The sequence below is a fragment of the Muscardinus avellanarius genome (genome assembly GCF_963383645.1).
Source record: "Muscardinus avellanarius genome assembly, chromosome: 1".
Lineage (NCBI taxonomy): Eukaryota > Metazoa > Chordata > Mammalia > Rodentia > Gliridae > Muscardinus > Muscardinus avellanarius.
Window position 1 is genome coordinate 45,239,529 of NC_137786.1, and position 16,217 is coordinate 45,255,745.

At 40.7% G+C, this 16,217-nt stretch overlaps 1 protein-coding gene across 2 annotated transcripts in view; it reads right to left on the reverse strand.

Moving 5' to 3' along the window:
- The window catches only part of PLPP1 (phospholipid phosphatase 1), a gene marked incomplete at both ends in the record, with an annotated part of 89,869 nt that overhangs the window by 52,691 nt on the left and 20,961 nt on the right, over nucleotides 1-16,217 (reverse strand). Inside the window, one exon of one of the 2 annotated variants that reach the window (XM_080706681.1) lies at nucleotides 3,085-3,239. The exons of the other annotated variant lie outside the window; for it this stretch is intronic. Within the exon in view, the coding sequence (XP_080562807.1) occupies nucleotides 3,085-3,239 (155 nt within the window). The remainder of the gene's footprint in view (nucleotides 1-3,084; nucleotides 3,240-16,217) is intronic. 2 annotated transcript variants of the gene reach the window in all.

Here is a 16,217-nt window from a genome sequence, read left to right on the forward strand (position 1 = left end):
TAGTCCACAAACCACCAACACAGTTAAGACCCAGAAACTAGCCAAATACTACTATTTCATTTATTTTTTAATAATACTGGGCTTGAAGACGGGGCATTTTTATATTGAAGAGGGTCTCACTAAGTTACAAAGGCTGGCCTCAAACCTGTGGTATTACTGCTCAGCCTCTCAATACTTAGGATTACAGGTGATACTATTTCTTTTAATATAAATAAATGTTCATTAAAATATGTGGTGGTACAGGTTAGTAACCTCAGTATTTGGGAGTCTGAGACAGGAGGATCACAGGTTCAGAGCCAGCCTCACCAACTCAGTGAGGCTCTCAGCAACTTAGTGAGACAAGTGTGGGGGCATAGCCTGGAGGTAGAAGGCCCCTGGGTTCCATCTCCAGTACTAAAAAATAAAAATAAAATAAAAGGTCAATTTTATCCAATAACAGACTCATAAGAATTAACATCCAGAAATTCAAGAATTCATATTAAGTCTTTTCCCACTTTTTTTTTTTTTTTTTTTTTTTTTTTTTTTTTTTGCGCGTGTGATGTACTTGGAATGGAACCCAGGGGCATTCCACCTTCGGGCTACAGCCCCAGCCCTATTTTTTATTCTTTATTTTGAAACAGGATCTCACTGAGTTACGAAGGGCCTTATTAAGTAGTAGCTGAGGCTGTACTTGAACCGTTATCCTGCTATCTCAGCTTCCCAAATGCTGGGATTACAAGGGTGCACCACCACGCCTGGCTTTTTCCAACTATTTTTTTTTAATATAAGCTGGACGTGTATACGTATATGCATATGACTTTATTATTCTTCATTTAAACTGTTTGGTACTTTGATAGTAACTTTTTTTTTGCAGCTCTGGGGATGGAACCAGGGGAATTCTACCTCCAAGATACACACACACACCTACCTTATTTTTTATTCTTTTTTTTTTTCCCAAGATACACCCAAGCCCTATTTTTTATTCTTTATTTTAAAATAGGGTCTCACTGAGTTGCAAAGGGCCTCACTAAGTAGCTGAGGCTGTCCAAGAACCAAGATCCTCCTGTCTCAGCTTCCCAATGCTGAGATTACAAGCGTGGGCCACCACTCCCAGCTTGATATTAACTTTGAAAAATACTTCAACATTTTTTGTTAGATAAGTAAAATGCAAGGCATAAAACAATTTGCAATGTGCTCAAAACAAAACTGTTGCACTAAAGGAAATAATAACATCAAAATGTTTTTTAAAAGTTGTCTTCAGATAGGGTTTTTTGTTTGTTTTTTGTTTTGCAGAACTGGGAATGGAACCCAGGGGCATTCGACCTCCGAGCTACACCCCTGCCCTATTTTTTATTCTTTATTTTGAAATTGGGTCTCACTGAGTTGCAAAGGTCCTGGCTAAGTAGCTGAGGCTGTCCTTGCGCCACCACGCCTGGCTCTATAAGGGTTATTATTACTTTTATCTTTCTACTCTGTAAGTTTTGTTTAACTAAAAAATGAGTACATATCACTTTTATATTTAAGAAATCTTAAAAGTTAAAAGATTTATTACTTAACAAGTTAAATAACTAAAAAGAATTTCCAGATCCTCAGGTAATTATCTCCTCAAATCCAGGAGCAGATTTTTTTTTAAGCTACGTGACAACAGTTGCTCAAAGTAATGGCTATAACCAATACTCGTACTTCCTACAAGTACAATGACACTGTCTGCTATGCAGGCCTCCCTGTGCACTACTCACAAGCCTAATGGCTAAAATAGATACTGCCAGTTACGGTGGAATTTACTTACTTCTTAGGAAAAAAAAGTATCCTCTTAAACAAAACCCCAGGTTTAGCCGGGCGTGGTGGCGCACGCTTGTAATCCCAACATTCAGGAGGCTGAGACCTGGAGGATTGTGGTTCGCAGACAGCCTCAGCTACTTAGTGAGGCCCTCTGCAACTCAGTGGGACCCGGTTTCAAAATAAAGAATAAAAAATAGGGCAGGGGGTGTAGCTCGGAAGTCGAATGTCCCTGGGTTCCATCCCCAGATCCGGAAAAAAAAAAAAAAAAAAACAGGTTTTCTCCCCATTTATTCTTATTAAATTATAATTGTTAGTAAATAGAAACATTTATTTCTTATTAATACACAATATTTAACATAATAAAATCCAAATCAATGACCATTAAGGGGGAAAAAACTGCTAGCAAAAAAGACAAAATGAATGCAGATCTATGAATTGGAAACCAAAGAACTAGGCTATTATTCTTAGCCAATTTGGTGGCAAAATAGGAAAGCAAAGCCAGACAGTGCTCTTTATGGAACCAGGCTGCTGAGCTGCGGAGACAAAGAACTGTCTTAAGTATCTGGGGAAGCCAGCTGATAACAGGCAGAAGGTCAAAGAAGAATTATGGCCTGAGCCGCTGCACTGCCAGGACAGTCAAGCGAGTCTCTGCTGGCTCCTTCCCATTTCTAGGTCACACAAAAAGACAAAGGGTAGGGTTAGGATAGAGAAAGTAGGCACACTATCCCAAGCATCAGTCTTGACCCAGACTGTAAATCTTAACCTAAAATTAAAGTTTCCAGTTATCTACAATAGTGAAACCCAATATTATCCTAAAAATTGATAGGCTAAAGAATAACATAACTTATGCAAAAGTGGAACAGTTTTAATGTATTCTATAGCTTTTCTTTTGCATATGTATTTATGTTACTGCTAACTTTTTTCCTCAAAATAAGTAAACCTATCTCCTTTTTTATGAGTTCAATTTATACTTAACAGAATGATAAAGCAAACATACTCTTAGTTTCAGTTTTGCCATAAAATAGCTTAGTAGATTTGAGTAAGTATCTGGAGGGGGGGCAATAAATTTCTTCACTTGTATATTGAGAAAAGTTAGTCTAAATATTTCAATGAATTATTCCATTGTAAAATAATCACTCCATAGTTCTGCGGGAAAGTTGTTTTACGTAGCACACACTTTTACCTGGAGAAGCACCCAGGGATTAAGAGTGGGTGTATTCCTTAAGCAACCACTCACCACATCAGCAATGGTGAAGTCGGATTGACCCCCACCCCAACTCCAGCACAACAAACCCATCACTACCTACTCAGTAATTTACTTACAGAGGAAATGGGTAAGCCAACCCCCACTATGACGAGGATAGTAGATGTGACGGTACTGTCATGGTACGGAAACTTGATGCTGTTGTCTGTACAGAAAAAGCCTCTCTGAAATGGATATATTTGGCCCAAATTTAGAACAGCCATAGGCATGGAAGCTGTTGGGGAAGGGAAAAAAGACACACATGAATACATTCAATTCACTTCTTTAGGAAGTAAAGTCAAGCCAATCTCTGCCCTGTTCCTTCCCATTTCTAGGTCACATAAAAAGACAAAGGGCAAGGTTTAGTTAGTGATCAGGGTTAAGGATAGAGAAAGTAGACATTGGGATGCAACTCTTAGCTATATTTTTCCCTTTCTGGAGAAAGATCATGATTCCACAACACCCAAGAGTGAAGACAGGAGATCATGCAACACCTGCTTTTCCAAAAATAATGATCTTACTAGCATTGACCTCTGATTTTAAGGATGACCAATAAAAGAATGCCATCTCCTGAGAGAAGCAAAAGTGACCTGTGGAAAAACAATGTTGAGCTGGGAGCCACACCTCTAATTCCAGTACTTGGGAGGCTAAGACAGGAGGATCGCAGGTTCAAGGCCAGCCTCATAAATTTAGTGAGGACCTCCACAATTTAGTGAGACCCTTTTCAAAATAAAATAGGGGCCAGGCGTGGTGGCGCACGCTTGTAATCCCTGCGCTTGGGAGGCTGAGACAGGAGGATCACACAGGTTCGAAGCCAGCCTCAGCTACTGAGTGAGGCTCTCAGCAACTTAGTGAGACCCTGTTTCCAAATAAAATATAAAATAGGTCTGGGAGTATAAGCCTGGAGGTAGAAAGCCCCTGGTTTCCACCTCCAGTACCACAAAAAATAAAATAAATAAATAAATAAAATAAAATAGGGCTGGGGGTGTAGCTCATAGGTAGAATGCCCCTGGGTTCAATTCCCTATGCAAAAAAAAGAGAAAGTTGGTTTTCTATTTTAAATTATATAGCTAATTCATATTTCATTGAATTGCTTTTTATCTTAAATGTGTTTAATTAAAAATGTACTTCCATAAACAAGTTTAATAATGGCATTATAACAGTCGAATATAATTAGGAAGATATAAGAATTTGCTTCACATTAAAATTTAAAGAGAAGAATAAAAACCATAAGTATATTTGATAATAAAAACACAGAGAAAGGAACAAGCCCTTTCTTTTTCCAAAGTCAAATTAAAAATGGGTTTTATTAATCCTGGCAGGGTTCCAAAACCACTTTAATATGTTATAAAGGAATAATGTTCAGTTGAAATTTTAAACCTAAATAAAGTGACTCCTAAAGATCAAGTAACTTAAATAAAGTGACTCTAAAAGATCAAATAACTTAAAGTAGCAGCTTCTTTTCTCCTCTTCTTCCTCCTCCTCCTTCATCTTCTTCCCTTCTACAGGCTGGCCTCAAACTCACCATCCTCCTGCCTGAGCTCCCTGGGTAGCTGGGATCATAGGCATGGACCACCACGCCTAACAGCTTTTTTGGGGGGGGGGGAGGGGGCGATACTGGGGGTGGAACCCAGGGGCATTCTACCTCCGAGCTACACTCCCAGCCCTATCTTTTATTCTTTATTTTGAAACAGGGTCTCACTGAGTTGCAAAGGGCCTCACTAAATAGCCGAGGCTGTCCACGAACCATGATCCTCCTGTCTCAGCCTCCCGAATGCTGGGATTACAAGCATGTGCCACCACGCCCAGCTTTTGGCTAACAGCTTCTTCTTAACATGTTTAAATTTGCCCTGCTTTTATTGATTTATACAATTCACACATTCAAGTGTCTCCTCACGGTATACTTAAAACTAGGTTAAATATATGGGGAAGAAAAATTACAAAACAGGTATTAGGTTCAAAAATCTAAATTTTATGTGGAAAAGCAGAATACACACTCGGGAAATTGTTTCAAAAGAAATGATGAGAGTTTTTTGAGAAAGTAAAGAAATTCTGTTTCTTGGTTGTGATGGTAATTCCACAGCTCTATTTTTACTATATAAAAAGAAATACCATAAAACACAACAATATGCCTTAAAATAGAAATATTACTAATTTTTAAAATAGCATAAAAAGACCTATAGGAGTTCAGAGGTCAATGTGAACTGAAAGAGTGAGAAAAGACATTAAAGAAGAGGCAACTGAGCTGAACTGGAAACAGCAGACACATCACAGGTGACAGGAGGCACGCCAGGAGGAGGGACGGCGAGGGCAGCGTGGAAATCGCATCAACCAGCGCGGAGGGCACGAACAAGGGTTTCCAAGTCACATTTTACGGCCAGTACGTACTGCATGCTCCCAAAAGCCAAGCACCAGGCTACTCAGACAACTCCTCCCTTTACTCGGACCCTGTGAAGTAGCTACTATTGGCGCCCTGTTTTCACTAAAGTTGTTACTGAACTTTAGAAAAACAAACAACATTGTCAAAACTGTAAGTGGCAGAACTAGAATTTCCACACACAGTATTAAATAGGGTCAATGAACATCTATGTCCCCCGTGGATACGAGTGATCTGGCTAGAATAACAGGTTAGAATTGTGGCAGAGCTGATCACAGCTGGTGACCTGAAGGTGACACCTGGAGTTTAGAAGTAGGGAGAACAGTGTCCCACAAATGGAAATGTGAAGTTGCAAGGGGAGCCTGCCCACGATCAAATTACACTCACTCAGTGCCGAGAGGCCACACAGGGCAGGCTGGTACCTTCTTAAATAATCAGTCTTGTCTTCCACTCTCCCCCACGCAGCCCTCAAGGTTCCAATCACACTTAGCTCTTGCCCAAACTGCTATACCCTGAGGTTGCTCAGCCTTCTACTGGAGATAACTGCCCTCTCGTTCCTTGAACAAATATGAGCCGGGCAGTCCCTTCTCGCCTGTCCCGTGGTACCCTGTATATACGTGCAGGATTTCAAGTTGCCTTCTGCACATCTGTCAGCAACCCTGAGGACAAGTACTGTCTTTATTACTTTTGTATCCATTATGTCAGGCACAAAGATCTGAGTAAACGTTTACTGAATGGCTAAATGAGTAAAATTCGGGGTGAAAATCAGAAGTAAAGAGAGATGAGCCTCAAAAACTTAGCAAAAACCCTCACTCACTTGGTGAGACCCTTTTTCTAATTCTTCCTGTTTGTGACTAGTTCCTTCATGTAGTCCTCCTCAAAATCCCTATTGTGAATGTCCCGTCCGTTTCCTCTCAGGACCATGGCTGACAGTGTCATCATACACATATTTCAATATTGCTAAACACAACTCTTAGCCACTGTATGTTTGTCTTAGTACACTTCTAAGATATGTAAAGGAAAAGAGAAAAGTGAATGCCTAGAATAATGTAGTAATAACAAAACATCCTCCCCACTTTATACATGGTACAAACCTCCTTAAGCATGTGCTGTTACAAAATACTCCAATGGAATAAATCTACAACACATCTTACAGAGAAGAGGAAAACTGAAGTATATAAGTGCTTACAAATGTTCCCCTCCTCCATTCATTCAGATATTTCAGTTCCTATCACACAGCAGCCACAATGTCAGATAAGGGGGGAGAGTGAAAGAGAAAAGGAATGAAGGACTTTCCAAGGAATTAATGGAGGAAAGTGATCAGAGCTGCAGAAAACAGCAGCGCAGCTGCACCTGCAGGCCTGACTGCAGCCACACACCTGCCAGAATCCCAGAGGAAACAGGCCGTACCTTCAAACTGCAATTTACAAAGTGTGGAAGGTGTGGGCAGAGCCAAGAGACAATGCAGCCTGACACTGCGACTACTCCAGGCCCAGAGACACAACGGGGCCACTTGGCAGGAGCTGTACCTGGGAGAGAGCCAGCCTGACATGATGTGGCAGAAGGAAGCCTGGAGAATAAACACAGCAAACCCTCCCCCTCCTGCCCTGCTTTCCACTGTCCAAACCCATCTAGAAGCCAAAGGGCAAGGTCGGCCTCCCGGCACTGAGGGCAGGATGGACCGTGATGGAGAGCAGGTCCCCCGGACACATGGAAGACACTCTAGCTCTAGAGGCAGAGAAGAAAAGGCTAGTCAGGTTCTCAGTAGGGAAGTGGTAACTCAAGCATTCAAAGGGCCCTTTACAGAGTCTATATTAAAACTACATAGAAAGAATTTTGGCCTTTTATTCTGTGGGTAAGAAGGGCACATACAAATCAATCTGCATCTTAACGAGGGACAAGGGTGTCAAGACTATATAAAAGAAAAAGCAGAATATAGATAAAACAGAGAGAAAGGTCAGTGGCAAGAAATAATAGTATAGCTGTGAGTGGTGGCACACACCTGTAATCCCAATATTTAGGAGGCTGAGATAGGAGGATTACAGGTTTGAGGACAGTCTAAGCTTTGTAGTAAGACTCTCAGCCACCTTGTGAGACCCTGTTTCAAAATTAAAAGGGCTGGAGGTATAGCTTGGAGGTAGAACACCCCTGGGTTCAATTCCCAATACCAAAACGCACGCGCGCGCACACACACACACACACACACACACACACACACACACACACGTGAATATGAAAGAAATGGAGGACCTGAAACAAAGAAATAATAGTGAAGTTGGCCATGATGGTGCACCTGTAATCCCCATATTTGAGAGGCTGAGGCAGGAGGATTTGCAGGTTCAAGACCAGCCTCAGCAACTTAGTGAAACACTGTTTCAAAAAATAAAAATGGCTAGGGGCACAACTCAGAAGTAGAATACCCCTAGGTTCAAACCCCAGTACCCAGCTGGGCGTGGTGGCGCACGCTTGTAATCCCCACGCCTGGGAGTCAGCGACAGGAGGATCGCACAGATTCGAAGCCAGCTGCGCTGGCTTAAGAGACCCTGTTTCCAAATATAAAAAATAAGTATAAAATAGGTCTGGGAGTGTAGCCTGGAAGTAGAAGGGCTTCCAGGAACCCCATTAGCACCAAAAAAAACAGTACCCCCAAAAAATGTAGTAGCAGCAGCAGCAGCAGCAGAAGGAGGATGGGGAAGAGGAGGAGGAAGAAGAGGAAAAAAAGATGCTGGAGCTATTTGAGAGGCGATTCCAGTAGAGAACTGTGTATCATGTCTCTATCTGTAGACACAGATGTGTGTCTGTCTCTATAAAACATGCACACACAAATACACTCTTCAACCTTCGGTGTCTCTCCCCAGGTAGATTACTCTAATAGCATTCCCTCCACATTCTTCCTTACAGTACGTACCTTCTCAGAATATTTACAGAATTAGTAAATAAACAAGTGAGCAAAAGCCTCTGAGGCACAAGAGTTAAGAATCTTCCGTAACCATATACTCAGATCCTAAGATATTTTAAATAATTTTTCTCCCCCACAGGCTCAAGTTCAAGCAAATAAACTGAGGAAAGGAGAGGAGGGGAGGTAAGGAGAAAGGGAGAGAGAAGAGGAGAGGGAAAGGAGCGGGACAATCTGAAATTCAAGTGCTGGGGAGGCTGGGGTAGAGCTCAGTGGTAGAGTGCTTGCCTGACCTGTGAGATCCTGGTTGATCCCCAGCTCTGCGGGGGGGGGGGGGGGGGATGTGCCAGGGAAGCATTTTCAATTCTGCAATCAAACAATGATTTATCAAGCTTGTTTTCCACTGGGAAGACAAATTGCTAACAAAGATTAAACACACTGAATATATCCATGTCAGTTGCTAAAACAAATTTATAAATCACAAATTCCAAGTATCCTGAAGGCTGGTTTTGCACAGTCCAGCATTACCTCCAAGCAAAGCTTCAGACCTGGCCACCATAGGAGCAGTTCTCTCAGCAGTATCCCACACCCTTTCCTCAGTGAGAAAAGGAACTGGGCCCCAAATGCATCCTCTCGCTGATCCACCCAAAACAGAGGCCCACAACTTCCTTGCAGGAAAGCAGAAGGATGAGAATCCAAATGGGAAGGGTACAGAACAGGCACACTTCAAAAGGACATCGCAAAAAATTGGCAATCGGATCCAAATCCATCCTAGGCTCTTCTCTAGAACCACTAAAAACCATCGAACCTGAAATTGTTCCTCAAATCACACACTTAAATATTCTACACCTAACACAAGTGTTAGACTTCTAACCTCAGCATCTACTCTACAGATCTTCAAAGTTAGCTAACAGAAAAGTTAACTGTGACTTTGTTTCAAGGTTTCTGTATAGTTTTCACATACTGAACAACTTTATAGTATTTAAAATACCATGCACTTTGAGTAAAAAGGATTAATCATAATGTGGCCTCTTTTTTACCAATAAAAAAATATTTGCTCTTACTGGAAGTCCCTAAAATAATCGGGACAGCCAGTTTATGAGCACTTAAATAGCAATCCTGCTAGTCTTACAGCACAAGTATGCTTAAGAGAAAGGTTTGCTTTATAGTGAAAGGATTTATTCGGTGGTCATTCGTAGATATTTATTGTGAGCCCTACTCAAATGAAATGTTTAATCATTTCACATGATAACTGTCTGAAGCAAGGCTGATTTTTCACATAATTTTGTCTTAATAGTTTGGGCCCTTCCAGAACATGCTCATATGGAAAATAGAAATGATCTTGGGACTCAACAGTTGGAAGAGGAGGTCAAATACAAGCCACCATGATGAATTAGTCACTACTTCTTGAAAACTGTTATAAAATAATGGCACTCAAGTACCCTTCTATAAAAGGTGGCACTTTTTAATTATGTAAAGAATAAGGAAATACTACCCTAGCAAGCCTTTCAAGTTTTTAATTTTAAAAAAATCTCAAAGTTAATTTCATATTTATATAAGTCAGTTTCATTCTGATGGGAAAGAGAGGAAAGAAAATAAAACTCAGGGCACTGCTAGCCAAAAGAATATTCTATAACAAAGTAAGTGTCCAACAGTGTTCTGTCCACATGAAGCTTCTGAGCACTTGATTTGTCGCTAGTCTAACTGAAGGACAACATTTTTAAATTTAATTTTAATTAAGTTTAAACTGCTACATGTGTCTAGTGGCTCTCATACCAGCAGATTTAGGGGGCTAAAATAAACGAATACAGCCGGGCGTGGTGGCGCACGCTTGTAATCCCCGCGCTTGGGAGGCAGAGACAGGAGGATCAGGCAGGTTCGAAGCCAGCCTCGCTGGTTTAAGAGACCGTTTCCAAATAAAAATATATAAAAATGGGTCTGGGAGTGTAGCCCGGAGGTACAAGGGTTTCCAGGAACCCCAGTACCACCAAAATAAATAAATAAATTTAAAAAATAAAATAAACGAATAGGCCAAACACAGTGGCACATGGCAATAATTCCAGTACTTGGGAGGCTGAGACAAGAAGATCACAGGTTCAAGGCCAGTGTTAACAACTTAGTGAGACCCTGTTTAAAAATAAAATAGTCCTGAGGGTCTAGCTCAGAAGTAGAATGCCCTTGAGTTCAATCCCCAGTGCTAAAAAAAAGAAAAGAAAAGAAAATTAATATATCATAGGTCAAGATAAGTCAAAATATAAATCACCAAAAATCCCAAAGTTAACAATGAAAATACTGCAAATCAAAACTTAAAGAATACAGCTAAAATACCACATGTGAAAATTATAAAGCCTTAAATTCCTACTTTAGAAATTAATGAAGCCAGGCGTGGTGGCAGATGCTTCTAATCCCAGCATTTGGGGGGGCTGAGACAGGAGGATCAAGGCTCAGGGACAGCCTCAGGTTAGTGAGGTTCTTTTCAACTCAATAGGACCCTGTTTCAAAACAAAGAATAAAAGATAGGGCTGAGGTGTAGCTCAGAGAGGTAGAATGCCCCTGGATTCCATCCCCAGTACCACAATTTAAAAAAAAGAAAGAAATTAATGCAACCAAGTGTAGTGTCTCATGCCTGTAATCCCCATAATTTAGGAGACTGAGACAGGAGGATTTCAGGATCAAAGCCAACCTGGGCAATTTAGTAAGATGTTATTTCAAAATAAAGAATAAAATATGGCTGGGAGTATAGCGCCAAAGTAGAGTATCTCTGAGTTCAATTTTCCAGTACCGCAAAAAAAAAGAAATTAATAAAATATTAAATGCAAAAAAAAATTTTGTTGTTGTTGCAGGTCTGGGGATGGAACCCAGGGGCATTCGACCTCTGAGCTACACCCCCTGCCCTATTTTTTATTCTTTATTTTGAAACTGGGTCTCACTGAGTTCCGGAGGGCCTCACTAAGAAGCTGAGCCTGTCCTCAACAGTGATCCTCCGGTCTCAGCCTCCCCAATGCTGGGATTACAAGCGTGCGCCACCACGCCCAGCTAAGAATTTATTTTTAAAAGCTAAGAAAAGTAAATGGAATATTGAATAGCAAGTTTCAAAACAGAAAACAAAGGAAAAGAGATCAACAAAATCAAGGGTTTTGTTTTGTTTTTGTTTTCCCCTGATGACAGTCTTGCTTTAGCTTAAAAAAAAAGAGAGCTGGGCATGGTGGCACAGGCCTGAAGCCAGCCACAGCAACTTAATAAAGTCTTCCACAACTTGAGATCTTTTTTCAAAATAAAAGATAAAGTAGGGCTGGGGATATAGTTCAGAGGTAAAATGTCCCTGGGTTCAATCCCCACTACCCCTCCCAAAAAAGGACAGAGGAACACAACTAAAGCAAATTGTTTTTAAAACTGAATAGCACTAGCTATATTTCTCAGCTAAATTTTATTTTCTACTGTGCAATTTTTTTTATTGGTGCATTGTTGTCATACATCTTAGTGGGGTACAAGATGGTAGAGGCACACATGCACACATCTCTCATTTAGCCCTTCCCCAATTCCCACCCCATTATCACCCCCCCCTCCTCATGTTTGGCTTAGTGATTGACTTTGATATGTTTATGATTACGTTTATCTTTTTATTTATTTTTATTGGCGCATTATTGTCATATATCTTAATGGGGTACAAGATGAAAGAGGCTTACATGCACACTCGGCTAAATTTTATTAGATCCCACAGACACTACATAACTCACCCAAGAGTAAACAGTTCTTAAGTGTGTTCTAGGGGCAGATAACTGGTATTATGCAGTTTGTAAGCAAGATTACTAACAAGTAAAATCTTGTTAAAACAAGATTTGAACAACACATTAAAATGTTTCTCTTCTTAGAGACCACTATCTCTCTTTTAAGAAAGGAGTCTAACTGCCAGGGCCTTAGTTTCCTTATCTATAAATGAGGAAAAATAACCTTATTTCTTAGATCACTTTCAGTCTATAATTCTATGAGGCTGAGCTGCTCTGATTTTAGTCTGTTGGTCAGAGTGGACATGGGGGTAGAGTTATTCTATGTGGTGTAGAATACATCTTGTTGTACTATACTTGGGCTAAAGTAACCATTTTGACGTCTTAATAATCTTTCCTGCAAACTATGGAAGAGAAATATGGAACTCAGTAAAAGTATTATTATTATTATTATTATTATTATTAATATTAATATTATTAGTGGTACTGGGGTTCCTGGAAGCCCTTCTACCTCTGGGCTACACTCCCAGACCTATGTTATACTTTTTTATTTTTGGAAACAGGGTCTCTTAAGCCAGAGCGGCTGGCTTAGAACCTGCACGATCCTCCTGTCTCCGCCTCCCAAGCGTGGGGATTACAAGCGTGCGCCACCACGCCCAGCTAGTAAAATTTTTAATAATAAGCAGTGAGAGAATTGCTTCTAGGAGCCAATGTTTTACCAAAGGGGGGGTTAAAAAAAAACCCACAGAAAACTCACATGAAAGAAATATATTCCATTTTTTAAAAATCCAATTTATGTAATTTTATCCATGTTTATGCATTTTTGTATATTTGTTTGACAATAAATCCACAGTTACTTTTGTGGAACTTGCCTCTACAAACTCTTTTTTCTCCTTTTATCAGTTGAAGGTTAGAAGTATGTAACTTTTTTTGGCTTTTTACTACTTTACGTTACTTGAGCAGTTTTTAGAAAGCTCTATTTATTCGAAACTTAAGGAATGTTCTTTGTGTCCAATTCAGTTTGGGCAAAATACATTTTGGGGAAAGCCAGGCGTGGTGCGCACACTTGTAATCCCAGCATTCGGGAGGCTGAGCCTGGAGGACTGCGGTTCAAGGGCAGCCTCAGCCACTCAATGAGGCCCTTTGTAACTCAGTGAGACCCTGTTTCAAAATAAAGAACAAAAAATAGGGCTTGAGGTGTAGCTTGGAGGTAGAATGCCCCTAGGTTCTATCCCCAGTACTGAAAAAAAAAAAAAACACATTTGGGGAAGAATAATAAATATTTGTCTTGCTTCCTTTGAAAATAGGTGTTAAAAGTCTTTCCAAAATCACCTGAAAAAAATCTTCATGCAAATCAAGTTATGTGTAATTTTCTAACAGAAAGGGTTTTCTTCTTCATAAAGAATTATGATAATGTCCAAAGGTAAAAGAAGTCATTCAAAATTTCACCAAGTGAAAGTAAGACAGCCATTGTAGTCAGATCACTTGTTTTCTCTACAGATCAACTACAGAGACCATTTCCTGATATTTATTCCTGATAATCTGATACATGCTTCATGTCTAAAATTTGACTAGACATTCGTATCTGGTAAGAGAATTCTGACTAAAGAGGAATATCTGGTATTATCAGTTATAAAGGGGACAGCTGAACCCTTAAGATTTTATTAAGATCACTCAGAAAAAGTGACCAAATCCATACTCTTGGAAAGAAAACAGAAAGTCAACATAGCCAATGAAGAAGAAATTAATTACAAGTCAAGTAGCCCTTATTCAAAATGCTTAGAAGCAGAAGTGTTTCGTATGTCAGAGCATTCTGGACTTAAAGTGTTTCCATACATTTTACTGGTTGAACATCCTTATCTGAAAATCTGAAATTCAAAACTTAAATCCAAAATTCAGAATGTTCCAAAACCCAAAATTCTTTAGACAAAAAGTTTCATATTGCAGACTTTCAGATTAGGGATGCTCGGCTTGTGAGGAAAGCAGATGAAAAGCAAAGGCCGGGCGTGGTGGCACACGCTTGTGACGCCGGCATTTGGGAGGCGGAGACTGGAGGATCGGGTTCACAGACAGCCTCCGCTACTTAGTGAGGCCCCTTGCAACTCAGCGAGCCCGTTTCAAAAATAAAGAATAAAAATTAGGGCTGGGCGTGTCAGTCAGAGGTAGAATGCCCCTGGGCGCCATCCCCAGACCCGCAAAAAACAAAACAGTGTCAAGGAAAGTGAAAAGGCAGGTATCAAAAATGTCAACAAAGGGTGGTGTGCCAACAGGCATGGTGGTGCACACCTGGAATCCCAGTACTTGGGAGGCTGAGTCAAGACAACCGTGGGTTTAAGGACTGCCTCCACAGGTAGTGAGACTCAGCAACCTAATGAGACCCTGTTTCAAGAAATAAAAAGGGCTGAAGGTGTACCTCAGAGGCAGAATGCCCGTGGCTTCAATCCCCAGTACCAAAAAAAAAAAAAAAGAAGTCAAGCACAGACTACTTTTTACTTAATTTTCATCATATGCCTTGACAGTATGCTAGGTGTTAGAACGTTCTAATCCTTCAATATTTTAAATCCTTCAGTAATGTTAAAGGGTAGATGCTGTTACAGTCTGATGAGAAAAAAACCTGCCCGCTGCCACTTATGTTGCAGAAACAGGAATTAAAGGCATGTCTATGAAGCTATGCGCCTGCTGGGTTCACGTGGTCATGACAATACATGCCATGTACAAAGAAGCTGAGCAGGAAATGAAGTGTACAGAAAGGAGGTCACTCGGGATCTTAGCAGAAGGACTGCAGCACTCACAGAGAATAAAAAAGACTGACAGGAGTTAAGCGGTGAGTGAGCAGAAATAACTTTAAACTGTATTCTGGCAAAAGGAAGGAAGGGGTGGGGTTGGCCCATGCACTGAAGGACAAATAGGACACAAGAGTCAAGATTTTTGTTTGTTTGCTCTTGTCTGCGGGTGCAAGAGTTCTGAGAGTGCGTTGAGGTGGTGGAATGGGGCAAGGGGCGCGGTGGCTTGAGAATTCAAGAAAAAGGATGAATGGATGGTGCTCCAAGGAAGATAGATGACAGAAATGTCAACACAGGTGGCCAACCAGGACCATCAAGAGCACAGTCAGCTAGCACCAGGAAGAAAGGGAGAGAGGAGAAACCATCTCAGGGTTGTGTAGCTTCAGTGTATTGAGGCCCTCGTCCTCTTTGGGGAGCCCGTGCCCAGTGAATAGTAATGGCATGGCCTCCTGCAGAGGACCCATGGCCGACGACACTGCATAGCTTCACACATCAAGTTTGAAACCTTTTTATTTCCCCTGCTTCATTCCCTTTGGCTTTTTAGCCCTGATGATATGGCAAGGAGGAAGAAAGTGGCCAAGACACTGTGAATATCTGTGTGTCTTGCACCTGCTAACACAAAGTTTCATTTAATCCTCACGATTCTAGAACACAGCTCCAAGGCACAGATATTTTGTTTACATCCCAAGCACCTAAGTCATTATCTGGAACAAGGCAGGCCCTCAACAAATATTTGATGAATGAACAAAGAGTCACTCTGTCAGACAAGTATTATTATCCTCATTTTAAAAATTAAGGAATGACTCAGAGAAGTAACTTAATTAAAGCTAATCATATAATAAACAGTGAAATTTAAAATATTTAACAACTAGTACCAGGCTAGCACTGGCCATTCAAAACAGACTCCAGTTGATGCTGGAGGAGCTAAGTTGTAAGATTGTGGGAGGATCTATGGAACGGACAAGGACAGGAAGGGACCAGGACAAGGAGGGACCTGGGCACGGGAAGACTCAGATATGTACTGACTACCAGCCTTGTTTTTTTGTTTTGTTTTCTTTTGTTTTGTTTTGTTTGGTGGTACTGGGGATGAAACCCAGGGGCCTTCTACCTCCAAGCTACACACCCAGACCTATTTTATATTTTATTTGGAAACAGGGTCTCTTAAGCCAGCTGAGGCTGGCTTCAAACCTGTGCCTTCTGTCTCAGCCTCCCAAGCACAGAGATTACAAGCGTGCGCCACCACTCCCGACCTACCAGCCTTGATTTTAAGAGAGGTACCTAAGATTCCAAACTGCAATTACCTGACTCTAAGACTTTTTCTAAATAAATATGGAAACAGTACCACTTGGTAAAAATAAATAAATAAATAAATAAAAGCAACAGGAACAGAGAATAACTAGAGGTTTTAATAAAATAGAAAAACCATTCAAAA